This window comes from Cebidichthys violaceus, unplaced genomic scaffold (genome assembly GCF_023349555.1).
Source record: "Cebidichthys violaceus isolate CVI_PGR_0920_01 unplaced genomic scaffold, fCebVio1.0.p SCAF_5, whole genome shotgun sequence".
Taxonomy (NCBI): Eukaryota; Metazoa; Chordata; class Actinopteri; order Perciformes; family Stichaeidae; genus Cebidichthys; species Cebidichthys violaceus.
The window spans coordinates 15364323-15384099 of NW_027176705.1; the positions used below are offsets into that span (position 1 = coordinate 15364323).

At 43.4% G+C, this 19777-nt stretch overlaps 1 protein-coding gene across 16 annotated transcripts in view; it reads right to left on the reverse strand.

Moving 5' to 3' along the window:
- Positions 1-464: 464 nt before the first annotated feature.
- baz2ba (bromodomain adjacent to zinc finger domain, 2Ba) overlaps positions 465-19777 on the reverse strand; it is a 29217-nt gene continuing 9904 nt past the window's right edge. The window contains exons 9-36 of one of the 16 annotated variants that reach the window (XM_068730851.1): positions 18921-18981; positions 18664-18772; positions 17694-17795; positions 16944-17166; positions 16277-16369; positions 15306-15367; positions 14955-15020; positions 14217-14282; positions 13919-13963; positions 13573-13605; positions 11632-11697; positions 11142-11282; positions 10259-10513; positions 9486-9709; positions 8922-8996; positions 8609-8840; positions 8448-8510; positions 7715-7859; positions 6627-7432; positions 6236-6488; positions 5805-5960; positions 5363-5523; positions 5038-5261; positions 4169-4304; positions 3929-4075; positions 2993-3294; positions 2103-2246; positions 465-1937 (exon numbers count right to left, since the gene is read on the reverse strand). In XM_068730851.1, coding sequence (XP_068586952.1) covers positions 1781-1937; positions 2103-2246; positions 2993-3294; positions 3929-4075; positions 4169-4304; positions 5038-5261; positions 5363-5523; positions 5805-5960; positions 6236-6488; positions 6627-7432; positions 7715-7859; positions 8448-8510; positions 8609-8840; positions 8922-8996; positions 9486-9709; positions 10259-10513; positions 11142-11282; positions 11632-11697; positions 13573-13605; positions 13919-13963; positions 14217-14282; positions 14955-15020; positions 15306-15367; positions 16277-16369; positions 16944-17166; positions 17694-17795; positions 18664-18772; positions 18921-18981 — 4547 coding nt within the window. In that variant the 3' untranslated portion in view covers positions 465-1780. Of the gene's footprint in view, positions 1938-2102; positions 2247-2992; positions 3295-3928; positions 4076-4168; positions 4305-4932; positions 5283-5362; positions 5524-5804; positions 5961-6235; positions 6489-6626; positions 7433-7714; positions 7860-8447; positions 8511-8608; positions 8841-8921; positions 8997-9485; positions 9710-10258; positions 10514-11141; positions 11283-11631; positions 11698-13572; positions 13606-13918; positions 13964-14216; positions 14283-14954; positions 15021-15305; positions 15368-16276; positions 16370-16943; positions 17167-17693; positions 17796-18663; positions 18773-18920; positions 18982-19777 lie in introns of all 16 variants that reach the window. The other 15 variants (XM_068730848.1, XM_068730858.1, XM_068730845.1 and 12 more) reach the window with 15 other exon arrangements.

Genomic DNA, 19777 nt, shown 5'->3' on the forward strand with positions numbered 1-19777 from the left:
TGCATGTCAACGCATTAGATATGACACCGACTGGGGCCATTCTGAGTGAAAAGTATTTTCTTTCCAATGGGCTTCTCTCTACTTTCACCTAAATGAAATAAAACTACATATGCAGGACTTTTACCTGTAATGGAGAATTGCCCAGTGTGGTATTGCTAGTTTAAATTATCTAAATACTTCTTCCACAATTCACTTCATGCATTTTTGTTATTGGCGCCAACATGTGTCAAGACACAAGCACGAGCACGAGCACAAGATCTCGATAAGGTTTCTATGTTTGTGTTTTTGCGTTTAGCATTTTTGCGTTTAGCATTGCAGGACTGAGGTATTTGTTAGTAAGGTAGTAAATGAACTTTCTACAAACTGTTCAGCTTGTATAAAGAATAAAAGGGATTAATTCACACATCTCTTTTGCCAAAAAAACATTCTGTAGGATAGAATTGAAATAAAACAAGTTGAAGTCATTTACGTTGAAAAACATCCTTTTAATAGGTCCGTGCCACACACTAGTGAAAAATAAAGCTCCTACAAAAGAATGATACTTTTATTCCACAATATCTTAAATAAAGTAACTTCAAGTACTCTTGACTTGGGTACAAAAAAATCTAGCTGCCTCCATCAGGCCACAACACACAGCAAGGTTCAACACAGTGGTTACAAATGGCCTTAGGTCCTCTGTATTGTGGCAGATTACGAGGAAATGCATCATGGAAGCATAACTGAATGCTTGTTGTTCCTTTTTTTTTTTCCTGCTATGGTGAGGAATGATTTCTGTGTCACTGTCCAACTTTGGAGGCCTTGTTGGATTGAAATCATATTAAAAAAAAAAAACTGATGTTGTCATAAGAATGAAAACTAAAAAAACAATAACATCCCCTACATGCCCCTGTTGGAAGGGTAGGCACTACCAAGATTAAGGATACCACAGTGTTTGCAGAGGATATGTATATACTGTACAAACAATATTTATGATAATGTTTTCATCACGTTCACTAAAATAGAATGCTACAATCATTCTAAGGCATAAACAATATCTTAATATTCTTAAACAATTTTTACACATCGTTCCAAACAAGACATAATATTGACATTAATAAACAGTATATACACATGAATCACCATTGTCTAACTGTCCGTCTGCTGTTCCTGTAAATAAATGCAGTTTTACAGTTTGAACAAATGAATACAGTCCTCTGATGCCCCAAAGCACTGAACAGTGTAAACAGTTTTTTTTTTTTCTTGGCTTTGTTTAATATTTGGGAGAAAAATTATAACACAAAGACACATTCCTTTTTTAATTCAAAGCAGTTCAGCTGATTCTTCCTTTTCATAGAAAATGAAGTGGACCTTGATTCATAAATAATTATTACAAAATTAAATACATTCACTATAATACGATTAAATAACAAAAGACTATTTACAAGTAGTGGAAAGTCTTCTAGCGCAGACACATCAGTGACAGTTGAGGATTAATTCAGTGCAGTGTTCTGAGACAGGGAATGGTATTGCACTACGACACCCCATTTCTATGGGACTCTTTGGGGCTTTTATCCCTGTTGTAATAAAATCCAGCGCACCTCATGTAACGACTTTTTTTTTTTTTATTTTCCCCCAAAAGGTGACATCTCATCTTATGCACACCATGGGTTCCTTATTACGGATTTGACTTCTTCCATCCTGCAAAGCCACATTCTCCATCAGAAAATAAAAACAAACGTAAAACCTGGTGCTCCGGTATGAAACGTTGAATGGGTTTATGGAGAGAATCTGAACAGACCTTTTAGTTTGTTTGTTTCAGAAGCTCAGTCCAGCGCTTCTCAAAGAACTTCCTCATGTTATGACCAGCTCGACCAATGTCGGAATTGTCTTCATTGAATTTTTCGCAGTTATCATAGACCAAGTTGACATCAATGATGAAGGTCTCAAGGTTTTGATACCTGAAATGAAGAAAAAAAAAAGAAAGTCTTGAGCTGAGATCACATACTGTGGTGTAACTAAAACTTGTTTTCTGACAAAACACCAGGCTGACTTCTTTAAATTCTGTACAAACGTCCTGAAAGCTTTCGGTGAACAAAGAACAAACGGAGGCGGTGGGAACTTACTGGCTGCTCACAAGCTTCTCACGTATGGTGGAGAAGTCCATCGGTTTCTTGACGACCTTCCTGTAGCCGGGGACCGATTTCAGGTTGACGGGTGTGAGAAAAGGCCATGCATCCTGATGCCGCTCCAACTCAGCAAGGAGCACCCTGTTGAAAACACAAACACAGACACATATACACACATATGGTTAGACACAGGGAAAAGCTGTGGGTATCACATTGAGGGGCTTTCTTCCACTGGGACCTTTAGAATTTCTTCTTCCTGAAAAGGAGCAGTGTGTAGGATTTAGTGGTGTCTAGTGTTGAGGTTGCAGATGGCAACCAACTGAATAACCGTGCATAGTAATGTAAAAACCCTCTAGAGTGTTTGGTTTGTCAGTTATGGGCTACTGTAGAAACATGGCGGTGTAACACGACGGACGTTTCTGGTCATTATGCACTAATATAAACATAGTTATGACTATCATTTTCCATTTGTGCCAACAAATCACCCATAATCCTACACAATGGTCCTTTAAAGTGGGTATAATCAATATTTTCATATTGTCAATGGATCCCCTTAGCTCTACAGAGCATTAGTAGAGTCAAGCTCCTTGTTTTGGTTTTATGGCCTCATAACTTTATTATTTTGGTTCATGTTTTGGACAAAAGTAGGCTGAAACCGACGGTACTGCCTGCATCAAAGCTTGTGTGTGTTGTGGCATAGTGTCAGTTTTGTACTACATTTAAGGGGTTAAACCACAGAAGAATCGTATTTACTGATTAAGAGAAAACAACCTCTTGATACTGTCCCTACAGTAGATGGCAGCAACTGTAAAAGTGTTTAGGAGAGGGAGCTAGATAAGTGAAGGATTCAATAGAAAGACGAGTATGAACAAGCCTGGGGCACATACCTGCATAATCCCAGGTCCCTGTTGTTGTCTCTAGCCGTCTTGGCTCTCTTCACACACACAGGGCTCTCCTGATTGGCTGCTGGCAGAGCAGGTGAGCTCTCCTCTGTTTTCCTCTTCCTGCTGGTGTCTTTTGCTCCTTTCTTGGGCGTGCCGCTGGCGCCGGCCGGGTCGCCCTCCGTTACTTCTCCGTTACCTGGCTGCTTCACGTTTTTCTTCCCCTCTGGGCCTTTTTTAGCACCTCCTCCACTTGATGCTGCTGGTTTGCTTGGAGGTTTTCTGTTTTTGGGAGTTGGGCCACTTGCCTGCAGAGAGTAAACAATGCATTCTTTGAAGCCTGGTGGAATGAAAACTAAAACTATAGCGTCCGCTGACCGATTTATCATGTTCATTTTCTAAACTATTAGTTCAGTTTGTCATATCTTAGACCACCAATGTTAGTTTCTTCCATGACCACATCTAAATAAAAAAACACCATGATAAGCTTTAAATAAAATGATATTTCTCTGAATTTCATGAATTGAAGAGTTTTATTGTCACTCAATAGGATTAATGCTAAATCCACTCTGCAGACAATAAAAGTTCAAGGTAAACGTAACAAAACAGGAAATGTATAATCACTGCAGTTGTTTTGAAGGCTGGGGAGATGTTGTTTTCTCTCTTTCTCTCCCACTATTTACTCTCACCTCTCTATTGTTCACTTTCAAATAAATGCATAAAACCCCCAAAATACTTTGAGCATGAATATGTTTTGATTTTAAGTGAGCAAAATATCATCCATCGACAGGTTTAAATACAAAAATATCAGTTTTTCCTGTCAAATAGCAACATTTGTAAATGCTGTATGTGTTCTAAATTACAGAGGAAGGTGTGAAAGGAACACATGCAGATGTAATCAACTGTAGAGAGATGACATTGCATCATAAATGGGCTTGATACCTTGGATATGCAGGCCGGGCAGTACCAGTCTCCCTCTGGGATACTGGTGATCTTGGGTTTGTGACAGTAAGTGTGGCAGCCTTTGTCACAGCCGTCACACAGCAGGAGGAGGTCCTCGTTATCTCCCTTCCTGCACATCTGACAGTACTAAAAAAATACAAGTGCCTGCATTAAAAACCAAGCGTACCCCTTCTGAATAGAGTGTGTTTTTAATTAGCGGGGTGGAAATACGCCGCTCACCACTTTCATGATGGACCTCTCCCAGGCGATAGACTTCTGCAGTTGCTGGATACACATGGCCAACTGGGCAGCGCTACGCACTTCAGCCAGAGCCTTCCTCCACACCTTCATACCGTGGGCCACCTCCTCCTCGCTGCTAAGAGAAGATAATGAGAAACGATGAGGCACAGAAAGGCACACATGTACGTGAATATGTGGGCGTATTTACACACACACACACACACACACACACACACACACACACACACACAATAGGTAGTAAACTGTATCAGTTGAGCCAGCCGCCAACAAGACAGCAGACCATAAAGAGCTCCAGCTGTGCAGAGACAGGCATGAGGATTTGGGGGGGGTGGGGGGGTGTAGGGCGCCAAGGAGAGGTACACACCAATTTTGTTATGTTAAGGAGAACTTCATGCAGAAAGAGTGAAAACCTGTGAGAGTGTATACTGTACAGTGGGAGACATGAGTATGCCCATAACCAAGGTTACTGATGCACAACACCATGCGGATGACTGCAGAAAAGAAACAAGCCAGTAAACAATACCTATACAGGAAATAATACTGAGTGGAGACCCCCACCCCGCCCAAGAAACCGCACAAGACCAAAGAAACAAACAAAAATGCAACAAGCCACCACGGAAATCTGCTGTGAAAAGCCGCAAAGACCCTCACTGTTTGAGTAGTATGGGAAACATAAAGCACACAGAGAGAGGAAAAGGGTCTTAGTGGGAGAGTGGGGAGCTTTGGTTGGAGAAATGACCTACCCTTCCCTGTCAGCACTAGTGGATGGGGCAGGAGCAGGGACAGTGACCGTACCCACATTATCCAGCCTGATCTGAATGGTGGTACCTAAGGGGCTCCTCAGGTACCTTCTCTCGATGTTGCGCTCCAGATCAGCCAGACGTGTCACTGCTATGTCCAGCGGGTTGTCCAGGTGACGCATCACCCCGCCTTTCTCCACCCGCTCCTCCGGGTGCTCCTTGGAGTCCTTGTCTCCCGCGTTGGCAGACCCTGGCGTTGACTTGGTGGGGGGCTTGTGCTCGTAATACACCAGGTCCTCTCGCTCGGATTGAGGGTCCGGAAATGTCCAGCCCTGGGAGAGGACATCAGGCCTCTGATCACACCACTCCACATGTTAAAAAAAATGTTTCTGACACCACTTACTAAATGTGCAGGGTTAAGTTAGGGTTTTACCTTGACCTGCAGGCTGGCTGCGGTGACCTTCCTCTCCAGCTCCTCCACCTGCTGCAGCACGGCAATGTCCATCTCCATCGCCTGCTCCTCAACGCACCAGCCCCGCACGGACTCCACACTGACCTGGCTCTCCTCCAGCTCGCGCAGCTCGATCATGGCCACTAGGTGGACGACACGAGAGACATCAGTCAGCCGTGAATGCACACACAAACACGCTCGCCGATGCAGGTAAACACATGAGCAGTGAAGCCAAACATCCGCTGATATTCATGTGGCTCGGTCATAAATAATACAGTGTTTGCAGTGTATTCAGTGATCATCAAGGGCATGCCTCTATGTTTGAACATCAGCACAACACATCTGTAACTGTTGCTATAAAAAATAATCTAACTCGTAGATATATAGATATATGCTCTGTACCGTGATTAAAGGCAGCACTTACCGTCTCTGTGTTTGGTGCAGACCTGGGGGATGATCTCTGTGTATTTCTGCATTTGCCTCTGGAGGCCTTTCTCTCTCGTGCCCCGGCTGTGGAGAGCACTGACTAAAGCCCTCAGCTGCTCGATGTCAGACACCCGCCACCACCCTGTCAGATTCTCTGAGACAATGAGCACAAACAGGCACGTAAAACTACAAGACAAAGAACATACATCACAGTAAAAAGGTGCTTCATTCAGCTATGTTATACCCAAATGTAATTGCGTACAGCGGAGCAGAACGTTCCCTAACCCTATTATCTGGGATTATTCAGGCAAGTGAAAGTATTTCAGGCAAGTGAATTCTACTCAATTAAGAAAAAGGGGGGTGGGGGTGGAGGGAGGGGGTGATTACGGCTTCAACTTTAATATCTCTCAATGGTTTTGGGTCACTCACCCTCTGGAATAGGCCGAGGTGTGGCGTGGTCCAGGGATTTGGGCATCTCCAGGGCAGGAGAGGCCATGGATGAGGTTTTCTCGATGCATGGTAAAGGGGATTCGCTCTTGCTGGAGACACTTGCTGCTGTGTTGCCCTCCAGAGAGTGACCCAGCATGGGATTGGGGCTGCTGCACAGAGGCAGGCTGGGACTTATCATGCCACAGGGCCAGCTTCCGAAAGACACTCCTAGCAATGAAGCAGCTGACTTCACCTGGGGAGGAAAAACATAAGGGTGAGGGACGCGGGGGGAAAACAAGACCGAGGGTCACGTGTTAGGTGATCTTGTACATGGCAGAAACAACTGTGCAAGACACAGCTATCTCCATTTGTGTCAGGCCAGCAGCCTCACCTGCAGGGCTGATAGTGGGTAGTTGAGGAGGCCAGCTGGGTGGTGCGGGCTGGCAGAGGCTGAGGCAGCAGAAGGGGTGAGAGGCAGGACAGGGGACTGAGGTGGGGATCTGGGCCTGGCTGGGGTGGAGGATGCCTGGGGGGACACACGGGGCGCTCCGGGAGGAGGCGTGGTGATGGAAGTGAGGTCACAGGGGTTGCGAGGGAGCAGACTGAACCAGTGTCCGCTCCTCTCTGTCAGCACTCTGAGCAGCTGGTCGTTGGCTTGGAATGAGAGGTACGGAGATGGAGCTGGGGAGGAGGTTGGAGGAGTGTTCCCTGGGCTTTCACGTGGGGCCGCCAGGCAAGGGACAGATAAAGAGGTTGAGGCTGGGGGAGGGATGCTTGTCGTGTCATTAGTGGTCACCATGGAGGGGGTTGTTGCTACTGCTGGCTCAGAGGTATTGCGAGTGGGGGAGGAGGATGTTCTTGTGGTTGTGGCAACAGGAGTGCCCAAGGGGCTCGTGCCGTTTTGTCTCACATGGGGACTCTCCTTGTCCTCTGCCATCACAGTTTCTTTGCTGACATCCCGGAATGTGCACAGTTTGGAAACACAGCCTGGCTGCTGGTAGAAGAGGGTGTTTTTCTTCCCCTCATGCTCTTTTTCCTCCTCTTTCTCGTGCTCCAAGCCTCGTGTTTGAATGCTCTGCCCATCGAGGCTGGTGGGTTTCTCCTTCTGCAACTCGATCTCCTGAGGTTCCTCTTTCACCTTGACCTCCTCTGCCACTCTCCTCCTCCTCTGTCGCTCCTCCTCCAGTTCCTCTGGGGCTGCAGGGAAAAGAAGAGTTGTGTTAGATTATTATAGTTTAAGTCATCGAGGATTAAGATAAAGTATCCTCAGCATATTTTATATTGCCAAAAACAGCTGAACATGCAGCTAAACAGATGTTTTCGCAACATTTCTCCCCTCCTCTTCCTGCAACATCAAATCTGATGATTTTTATTTTCCAGACTGAGCGTGCATAAAATGTGCTATGCAATCAGATGAGCAAATTGAAGCATCTTAACGCGGGAATTCATCACACTTGGCGTGCGTTGTGCCGTAACTACCTTCTCCACTCTCCATGGCTTCAATAAAGACCCCTCCACAGTGGGGAAGAACCCAGTACCGGCGGCGGTAACGGTCCTGGCCATACATCATGGAGCGCAGAGAATGGGATATTTCAAACAGCTTTCTTCTGGTCTGATGATGTTGCTGCAAATGTACAAAACATACTCTGTGATTTTCGGTACATTGTTTTGATATATGAGTGGCAAACAGAAGACACGCATGCTACCTCGTGTCCTTTCGTAATCACTGTGATATATTGAGCATTACATACTATGCTAATGAGATCATTTATTAAGCTAATTAATGCCTTCATTAGGAAATAGCCCTCTGTCCGCATACATGTTCATAATATGTAAAAAAAAAACACATAGTTTGTTTCACTACACACTGTATATTAAAGCATTTAGAGGTTGTAGCGTGTTTAGTATTTTCCTTAATCTCATCTATTATTAGAGTGTAGGATGTTTGTGGTGTTACCTCTTATGCATTGTATTAAATTGTATTTAAAGACAACTTCATGGAAACATACAGTGAAGTCCTGCATAACCATGAACAATGATTATGGGAAAGCAAAAAAACAGCAATAGTGTCCAACATTTCTGTGGTTTATCTTTACTTAGTTGCTTCTTTTTTTTTTTCTCTCGCTGTGTGTGTCGTTTTTAATCACACAATCACACATTATCAGTGTCAACCCACCATGCATTCCTTTGCGGATGCCTTATAAGAACATACCTTGGCTAATTTCTCTATCTGCTTCTCCAGCTCCTCCAGACTGGTGGCCTGGTCTACTTCATCCTGACAGGACAAAACAAACACAGTCACATGTCTGTGAGACACCCTCAAAGGTCAGCTTTGATAATAGATTGATCGTTTTTTCCTCTTTTTTTTTTTACCTCATCATATGTCTCCACTTTTTTAACCTTCTTTATTTCTTCTTCCTCCTCGTCGTCCTCGTCCTCTGCCTGGTCATCACTGTCCTCATCCTCTTCATCGTCATCGTCGCTGTCTCCACCCAGTTTCCTCTTGCGTTTGACGGCAGAGGACGGAGTGCCAATGGACTGGTTCTCTTCAACACCCATACTGGCCTCCCTCCTCCCGGTGCGTTTGGCATGAATGGTCCTCAACCTTTGTAAACACAGTCAGGTTCAGCGTGACGGCGGACAGAGAATTTAAGGCATTACTATTTTAGGATCAAAGAAAACTTACTTCTTCAGTTTTCCCTCCATTATGATCTTGTCCTTCCTCATGTTTGCCATCTGATCCAGGCTCTTGTCAATCTCACTGGAAGAGGAAACATGATTCTGTCAAGTTACATTTTTGCCTAAGTACGTCCATGTTTTTAGTATTCTCAGAAAGTAGTAAGAAATATTTTCAATAAGAGATAAAAGCTCAATAAGCTGGTATCCCGGAGCACAAATTATTAACTTGCATAATTCCCTTACAATCAAAAAGACTCCACTGCAAATTACTGCTCCCTACTGCCGCTTTATTAAGCTTTTTTCCACAGCATCAATAAAACACACCATTATTGGCTAATGAATAACTTGAGTGTTAAGCACAATAAGAGCATGTAGAGAACATGGTGGATGAATATATTCTTTTAGTGAGAGCTTGGTGAAAAGCAGTGTTGGATTTCTATTTTTCTATTTTGTATTATGTGAATTTAGAGGCAGAGGAAGTATTGTGGACAACTTTATAACCATTCAACAATGTGACACTAATGCACAGTATATTAAGAAAACAAGTACAGGGCTCAGTTGCTTCTCATACCTGATAACAGCTCTGCTGCAGGCCAGCTCATTGGCCAGGAAGCCCAGGATTGAGGCCTTCTGGGAAGGCGTGTGGGCCTGGAAGGCCTTGGTCTTCAGACTGAGGGCCAGAGGGGCCAGCTCTGTATTGGCACAATGGGCTCCCATGTACATCTGTAGCACCTCAGACACATTATCCCTGTTGATGCCAACGTTGGTCAGGTGGTCCCCCAGCATTGTTTTTGTCTGATAGAGAAGGAGAGAACGCCAAAGAGGTCAAGTTAATGAACACTTCCTTGTTGACTGTAAGTTGATTTCATTAATTTGCATTAATTCATGATGCATGAATAAGTAATTAAACCTTAAATCGAACCACTAAAACTAAAATAAACCCCTAAACTAAAAAATAACAATATCACAATGGAAAAAAAATACAATCCAATAGTCCTGCATTCAAAATCCGCTTAACAAAAAATACGGACTATTATTATTACCAAAGTACTAGAGAATACTCCCATTCAGAGGAATGACAGGTGTACTAACCTTTAAGAGATATTTTAAGATTTTAGGTGCATTAGTAGGTGCAAGGTATACATACAATATATGCGATAGATATTCTAAATCAAAGCAATGTAACATATTTAATGTTACATGTCATACGCTTGGCATGCAAAACAATATATGTGAACTGAAACTACTGGATAGAGCAATCCCTCTTGGATTTAATTCTCAAGCTGCTTTCAGTGGTTCAAAATGGCACGTAAGTACCACTTAATGAACTTTGAACTAGCTCACCTTTTGTCCAGGTGGCAAACCAGGATCACACACTGCCAAAGAAAGCAGTTTGACCAGAAGGTCCTGGACGTGGCCCATGCTGTCCCCGACATTGAGCAAGCCCTCCTGCAGCATGCCCAGGGTGGGCACATCCGCATTCAAATCAAGGCCCAAAACCTTCCCAAAGCCTCGCAGGAACTGCATCAGCATCAGGCAGTCAGACACGGCGCGTCCTGGTAGGATGAGTCCAGGAATCCGGGAGAACTCAGGGAGAGGCTGCACAAAGGAAATTAGGTAAAAGATTGCTGCTGTGTGTGTGTGTGTGTGTGTGTGTGTGTGTGTGTGTGTGTGTGTGTGTGTGTGTGTGTCACTGTGAAAGACACTAAATCCAATTTGGACTTCAGACAATTGTGATTTAAACAGCTGTGGGAAAATGGGAGCAAAGCTGTCATTACATCTCACACCTGTTGACTGTTATCAAGATGGTGCTTTGCAATTTACAGTGATGACGGCTTATTTTCTACATTATGTAGTACTCTCATTTTACCACTTGGGGGCACACACCTCCACACATAAAAATGCTCACTACCATGTGGTCTTATTGTAAGTACTGACCATCAAGAGAATGTTAAACGTACTATTTAGTACTAATACTACTACTATTGCTAATAATAATAATAATGATATTAATAATAACGATAATAATAATGATAATAACAATAATATAGCTGACACACATTTTGTGACTGTGCCCCCTCCTGCCCTAATTCAATGTATAACAGCACCTTATTGAGAAAAACTGACAATATCCAGTACATCAAAGTATGTGTGCACTATATGTTTTTCTTTGAGTGATCAACTTCACACCCACAGCACTGAGCGGATGAGCTTCTTTCGTAACTACCTTGTGATCAGACAGACACATGTCTTCATTTGGCTTCCTCAGCTCCCTCGCTATCTCCAGCTCTAGCCTCCGCTGCTCCAGTTTACGCTCTTTGTTCAGGCGCTTCTCATCCCTTTTCTCCTGCCGCAAGCGCTCACGCTCCTGGAGAGTCCAAAATTCAAGAGAGCATTAAGGAAGCACAGTGTGCATGTGCATTATTGTGTATGCATGTGTGTGTGTGTGTGTGTGTGTGCGTGGGTGTGTGTGTGAAAACAGAAAGGAAGGTTTACTTGACTTTGCTGAGCAGTATTAGAATTCAGCCTAATGCTGCTGTGCATTCAAAAGAAAAGTGCTTGAGGGCCAGAATCTTTTGACTTGGAAAGTGTGGAGAAAAAAAAAAAATGAATGGAGGGAAAGAGCGCACAAAAAGGAGAGAAAGCTGGAATCCATCCAGGGAATAATGACTTAGGCTCTTTTTATGGAGTGGACTGTTTGTGTGCATGTGGGCTACCTCTGCTTTCTTGCGAGCCTCAACCGCCTTCATCAGCATTACATGTTGCCTCCTCCTCTCCCTCTCCTAGAGTGGCAGAAACACAGGCACATTAACAAGCACACATTGCACATGCAGCACTCAAGGTCGACTAAATTTAGTACGCATTGATGCAAAATTGCGATGCGCTAAATTCAATAGAGGCACCGTACTTGAACAGACACAAAACGATGCTTCACATGTATGGTGGAAGCATAAGTGAAGAGTACAGTAATACGATGACAACCAAAAAGCAACACAGAGATGCGGTACAAAGTAGATGTGATGACAGGCTCAAAAAAGAGAAGCAGCTGGAATCGGTGGCGGCGCCTCTAAACTAAAGCTGACACAACAAAAGCAACAAAATGCTGGTTGCCAGAAGTCTTCAGACGTGCCACATTGGCATGATCAAAATAATAAATTATATTACATGAGGCAGTGTTAATTTTTTATTTATTTATTTTTTGTGACACATCGTTCTCATATTATTTGGCCAGGGGGACGACAAATAGGAATAGATGGTAAAGACCAGCTACAAACTGTTCCACCTCAGTGGTTTTGGCAGCGTAAGTATTAGCACAGTATGTGACTGCCGAGGATGAGACATCTATGTTGTTCTTTGGTGCATGATACACAGTCTACTGCAAAAGGGCACAGGAATCACTGGTGACTGACTATCATTTTATTTGATCTCTTTAGGTTTCCCGCTCCACCGTATCAGCCTGTCATTCCCTCTGTGATCCACCAGAAACACACAATTGCCACTATTAGGGCTTGCCAAGGACATTTCCAGCACATAGTGACTGAAATGGGCTAGTTTGTGAGGATTGTTTTGTCATTGTGATAAACAAAACAGGCTAGATGCCAAGCACTCTGCTACCGTATTTCTGTGTCCTTATTGGTTTGATTTATCTACAAATGGAGAACTTCAAAAAGGACATAGAGACTGTGGCATTCAGCTTTTTCGAGCTTTCCACTTCATCAAACACAATGAATATGTTGAGGGGATATTATGATAACAAGCTACAGCGAATCAAAAGCAATGCAATTGCGTGTGACAACCGTAAATACCAGGATTATATCATGTATCTCAGTTTGCTCTGAGGGGAGGTACAAGGGGTTAAAGCAACAATCGGCTCAAGAGTCCACTATGAAACAGATAGGCAGACCTTTAGATTCAGCTGTGACTGTGTATGAGTGAGGACAAGCAGGACAGCCAGGACAAAATAAAATACTACACAGAATCATTATTGTCCCCGTGGTGGAATTAACTATATTGTTGTTTAACAATTGATCAGGTCTTTTAGCAAGCGAAGGTTGTGCCGCACCCTCGCCGAACTCGGGCGGGGGATTCTGCCAGGAAGTACCTCCACCATAAAGACAAAATGATTCTCGGTAGCTGTTTTCATTATTTGTGCGGAGTACAGGAACAGTGAATGACAAGAGAGGCTGGGATGGGGCAGGTTAAAGTCCAGCACTCTGTGGACTGCAGAACAGATGCACGGACGAACACACACAAGCTCAATGTCTGGGGCCGAAATCGTCAAGCACTCATGGGGTAACACAGGCTACTCCAATACAACGGTTAGACAATGTATGTGATGGATGGAAACTCCTCGAGTGCACTTTGAGACAGTGAGTGTGGATTGGCTAGCAGCCTTTGCAATGCATTCTGAGTAGGAGGGGGAGGATGGGGGAGGGGGACAGAAGCTGCCTGGCCACCGTGACAGGGTCAGTTGTCCCTCAGGACGAGCAGATGGAGGCAGCATACTGACTCTTTTTCTCTTTTGTTGGTTTTGCTGGAAAGCCATGCAGAAGAATGTAGTATGACAGCAGCCAGTGCTACACTTAATGCATTGCTATGACAACCATAACACAACCAGTTACACGATGCAGGTGTTAGATGTACAAAAATAAACATACCCATACCATATCTAGTCTATGCCTCTCCAACTCCTGGCGGAGAGAGTTGGCAAAATATTATGAAACAGAAATAATATCCAATACCACAAAGCATGGCGTTTAATAAAGAGAAATACTGACGGCTTTCATTAAATAGATGTTCGGTAATTAAGCACATTTACATATATACTCACACATGCCTTGTATCTAAATGCACATAGATGCACAAATACACTCAGACGCACGTACACTCACGCGCACATACACACCTGTCAAATTTCTATTCAAGTGAAGTCTGAGGTAAATGGTTTTATTCAGCAGTAACTATTACGTTCAAGAGGCAGAGCAAGTTGGAGTGAATGCCTACCTGGTGTTTGAGGATCTCCGCCTGCTGTCTCCTCAACTCTTTCTCCTTGAAGGCAAGAAAGAGAAGATGAGGGAAAAATCAATATGCTTCCATTGTGCCAATATCATGAAAATCACTACAGACTGATGGAATTTCAGCTCTTTTCAAAGGGCCGCTTTAATTATATTGCCAGCTACTTCGAAGGTGGATAAGAGCTCACATCATGGTGCATGTGAAATAATCTAATTAATGTGGGTTTTGATCAAAAACGGTGTATGCATCTGTTTCAAGGGATTTATTTTTAAAAATGCAAACACACCTTTATCCGTTTTTCAGCCTCCAATATTTTGGCATTGGCGACTTCTTCCTTCTTTTTCCGTTTGGCCTATGAATACAGATTAAGGTCAAGAATCACAGAGACAGACACATATCAATCAGTCTTGGGTGAGGGCTTTGCTGCACTTTAACTGATTGTTTGCAGTTTTCTGGTTTGAGCAAAGATTTTAAGCTCCTGAATGCCAGTCAAATTTGTAAAACACAGCGAATGAATAATGTATCTCTTTAACACCTAATTGTAAAAATGTTGAAGCCTCCCGTTAAGAGTGGCTTGTCAACCGTGTCAACTCAAAATTGATTTAGTCCTGCTAAAACACTTTGAAGCTCCTACGGTATAATTGTGTGTGCCTGCATGTGTGTGTGTGTGCGGATGTGCATGCATCTTTGCATGTGTGGAAAACAGCACCTTTTTTTCTTTTTCCTCGACCCACTTATGCTAAACTGTTACTGTTGTCTGAAGAAAAAAAAAAGTCTTTTCTGTCCAATTTAAATAAGGTCTGAAGAGGCAGCAACAGCCATTTTAATATTCAACAGCCGTCAACCAAGACCAATTTAGCATTAGTTCCATGTGGAATTATGCTTAAGAAGACGCAACTCCCTCCAATGCATGCTGCTGTTCAGTAATGAGCTTTAGGAAGATTAAAACACTATAGACTGAGGGGCTGGAGCTATCCAGGAATGTTCTGCTTAATCAGAGGTGCTGTTGGATCAGATTCTGTACCTCCAAAATTTGCTGCGCCCTGACTTCCTTCTCCATCCGAATCTGCTGAATACGCTTGATCTTTTCCTGTGAAACCAAAAAAAAAACAAAAAAAAAAACACAACATAATCTCTTAATATTTTAGACATTAAAAAAACATCCTCAGATGAAATCACTTCCCAAACCACTCTATTCCAAAGACACAGCAATAAGAAAAGTAATGATGGTAATTTAAAAGCGAGCTTTAAAGCATCACAAAAATAACCATTCAGCACTTCTTGCGGAGCACACAGGGACTACGTGTGTCAGGACACTTAGATAAGGAGAAAGGGAGGAAAAAGATTTGTCAGCACACACGTAAAGCACACCAACCTGCTGCTTGAGGATCTTGATCTGCTCTTTCTGCTTCCGCCTCTCCTCCGCCGCCATGATAGCTTCAAGAAAGTCAAAGTCAGTGTTATATTAGTGTCTGCAAAAATGACCTACAAAGCTGGGTAACCAGCTGTATTCATATCTGAGAGAATTACAGTTGTTAAGATGAATTTATTCAGGCGGTCGCACTGGGATCAAGATGCATTTTACACAAGAGTACAAGCGATTCGGAGTCAGTCACACAAAACAAAAACAAAACACGCAGACACACTCATTAATACAATGACAAACATTAAAAAAAAAGAATAGAGTAGCATGCAACGTGTTGAAGTCCCTTTTAGGTATGAGAGACTAACTTCCAAGTAGTAAGGTGCATAATAGAAACCAGAAAGATGAGTTCAACCAGCCGTAAGCACACAGTGGCTCTCAAATACTAGAGCCAGGTACTAATGCTGCGGGGGTCACGCTCCATTTGTTTTAAATGTTAATTAAAAAAGAAGTCCGTCATGAATACTTCCTGAAATAAATACACTATATTAAAAATATATAAATGTAAGACCATAAACTACATTTTGTATTAAAAATCCTTATTTTCAATGCGATCGTTAACTGCCGTAAAATGTCAACTACCTCAAATGTTTTCAAAGAGGTAGAATTATTGACTGGCATGCAGTAATAATCAGAACACACAGAATTCAACCTCTTAGGTTAGAATTTTTGGCTCGCTCATCGTAATGTTCAAATATAATATGTTTACAGCATGGCAGCAATAAAGATTAGAGCAGGAAAAAAAGTGCTGAAAATAATTATGAACATACATACAAGCGAAGGCTGTAAGTACAGTCGTATCCGTGTCCCCAGAGGCCCTGCTCGTTTGTATACTTATTACGTGGTTTGAAGTGACCAACCGAAAAACCACCACTATCATCCTTACAGCACTGAGCTCAACACAAAAAAAAACCTGGGTTTACCTTGCTGTTTCCGAGCTTCTTTGGCTGCACGCGCCAGTGCCTGCTTTTCCAGTTTTCTCATCAGTTTCATCTGGGTGGCCTGTCGGGCTATTTCTGCACGGAGGGTGAAGAAAGACATTGTCCGTGTGAACATTTCAAGAGAATACCTAAATACTACTGCAGCCTGACCTTGCACATTTGACTGAGATAATTCTTTGGCTTTTTGTGAAATTTGGACAAAATTAGGGACAGATACTCAAAAACCAATTTTCCCTGAAAGGATTAACATATATTTATGAAATGTGTCCATTAACATTTAAACAGACAAAAAGATTAAAATGTTTTTACAAGGGTGGAACTGACTACCAGACAGTTCTGGTGTCAGAGTAGAAAAGGTTTTACTTTGTAATAAAAGCATATGCAGTTATGTTATTATCAAAGCCAAAGAAAAGCCTAGCGACATCAAAAAAGACAAGATAACAATGCCGATTCATCTTGAAAAGTATGTGGTTTACTGCATATGAAGTAGGTGGATCCAACAAACAAGCATGACATAAAAAAATGACTTTAAAAATGTTTAAAACATTAACCCCTTCCTTAACCTCCTCTGCCTGAATAACGGCCGGTTGATTAATGACACACACACACTTGTGACAAACATATTTCAGGGCTCATTTCCTGCGCTAACCTTGAGCCTCTAGTTTGCGCAGGAGTTTGACTTCACTGGGACTGGGGCCCTCGGGCACCAGCGGATCGCCCACGTTAGGGGGCCGCCCCTTCCTCCGTCGGGAGCCTTTGCCACCTTCGCCCGCTAACTGGCGGTCTGAACTACCGGCGCGACCCCTGCGACCTTCCATCGCCAAAATACGTGGAATGACCTCCTCTTCCTTCAACAGGCTCCACTGTAAACCCTAGAGAGAGAGAACGTAGCGACGGAGAGGGTGGGCGGGGTGCGGAGAGGTGAGCGACATGTTAACATTCATGATTTTATGTGACTATGGAACAATTTAAACGTGTGAGATAAATACATTACATTTTTTATAATACACAGTAAAAGCTGGTTAAACAATGCATTAACTAAGAAGTACACATTTACTGAGCTGTCCTTTTCTATCTAGTTTTTCTCTGGCCCCTCAGCACTTTATGCATTTTCTCTATCCTGCTTCCAATAATACACACATCCATTTTCTGATGTTATATCTTTGTAACACAGACAGATAACATGGCATATTTCATTGGTCACCTGTGGAAGTAATGTCAGCTGATTACTGCATTTATCCATGCACAGTGAGAGGTCTATGAACTAGGACTACTGAGGGTTTTGGTTGATTCCTATTCATGCCCTGACAGTGACTGCTGCATGATGCTTTGCCTGCCGCTAGATGAAAAGATGAACAGGGATCACGAAGAGAGAGAAAGAGAGATGAAAGGCAGTCACCTGGGGTCCTTCTCTGGCTTCATAGAAGTCACCAACCCTTATCTTTGCACTGAAGCTAAAATTATCGCGCGTGATGCCACTTATTCCATTTCTGGATAGATACTACAGAAGAGAAAATAATAATGGCGTTGGTTTAGGCAGAAAAAAAAATGGTGAAATTAGCGACATTGAAAAGCATCTGGGGAAGCACTAGATTGGAGGGAGTCTAAGGGTTGCAGTGTGCATCTGTGCAGTGCTACTAATCATTATAAAAGCCAGGGGGACAAAAAAAGAGCAAAAGCTCTCAGGAGAGAAAAACGGTTCTGACCTTGGGGTGCACAATTCAGGCCCTTTATTATTTATCTGTGGCCATGCTCGGCTTTTTACTGCCGACTGACTGACTAGCAGTGAGTGAATGTTACTGAGTACACATTTTTTTCTATGCGCTACTCCACTCAAAGGCAGTTCAGACGATTAGCGTAGTTGAGCTTCTGATGAAGCAAACAAAGAAGATTATAGACTATAATGTACCGTACAAATGGGGCCAAAGCTGTGCATCCCAACACTAACCATTAATCACTTTTTTGGGGTAGGGTGGGGTGGGGTGGGGTTGGGGTTGGGGTTGGGGTTGGGGGATTGGGGGAGGAGAGGTGAAAAAAAAAGTGGCAGAAGAACTGAATCTAATATCATCTCACACTATTGGGGTCACAGAAAGCGGGGGTGGGGGGGGGGGGGGGGGGGGGGGGGGGGTGGAGGGCAGCTGGAGCGGTAGCATAGACAACAAATCCTGATACAGAAGCATTTGTTTGAGCGATGTGGATGAGCAGTGTTTGCAAATATTATCAAAACAATATCCCTCCGTAATAAATCACAAACCATGCCGCCCACATTGACTCCCACTTCAATCCCGAACTGCTCATCTGTACGCCTCGTAACATTTGCTTCCGTATCACGGGTGCAGACTACACACAGCGCGGCGAGGCCGTGGTACCTTCATCACGTCTGGGTACTGCCTTAGTTTCTTGCCACACGGGGCGTAGTAGGCCACCTCGCCCTGTGACCGCCCGGCCAGTGACTTGATTCTCGTTTCTCTCCGCCACCTGTTTTTTTTAAAGAAGGAAGCAATAACACGGTGGTTCAGACAAACGGTGTGTCGTACATTTGTGTCCAAGCACGGATGTGTGCACTCTTGACAGTGAAACGCTTCCATGATAGGTGCCTCTCTCTCTCTCAGCCTCTTGTACATACCCCAACTCCAGAGGTATCATCAACTCCTTCTCATCCATCACCCTCTTCCTCTTCCCTAAGCCTGTGGAGAGACAAGAGATCAACCATCAATTTGTCAGCACAGCCTACGGCCGGAGACCTCACACACATGCAGTAGCAGCAAGTCGAAGCGCCTGAACTCACCAGTAATCACACCTGGCAGGTAACCAAGAACATACAGGTGTATGCGCACTGGCCTTTCAAAACCGCATTTACCAGTCTTACGTGACCACAGAAGTCAAATACACGCTCAATTCTCCAGACTGGCATTTTCAAATCATAAAACTAAAATGCCAAGCCCAATATGCATGAACACAGGAGGGAGTTTACATCGTGTGGTAATGTCTGACGAACAGTGTCCATTTAAGAAAGGCATAGGAGAAATACAAATTAATTATAGACAAGTAAAGACTGGAAAATCTACTTGGATTGTTCCCGGCAAGCTACACGCGTCTTATTTCCTCTGATCCGGGTAACCTCTCTCCTCATTGAAAGAAGGCAGACGTTAATCCTGTTGCTGTGCCAAACCAGTTGTCAGGGCTCTTAGGCATGCCCCTACAGGACCTGAGAGCTCCGGTTAGTCCATGGCAACCAACCGCCTTCTTCCTGCCTCCCGAAAAGTAACAATCCCTCTTCATCTGAGGATGATGGGTTATGATGTTATTCAAGAGCAGAGGACTTGTTAACAAAACAGGGCCTCTGCTGTTTGCAATAGCTTTTTTTTGTGGTGCTGTATATGCCTGGGAGATTAAATTAAATATCTGCTTTTCACAATAAGACAGCGAAAGGACAGGAGTAGCAACAAGCGTCACACAATTAACTCTTTTACTTTAATTAAC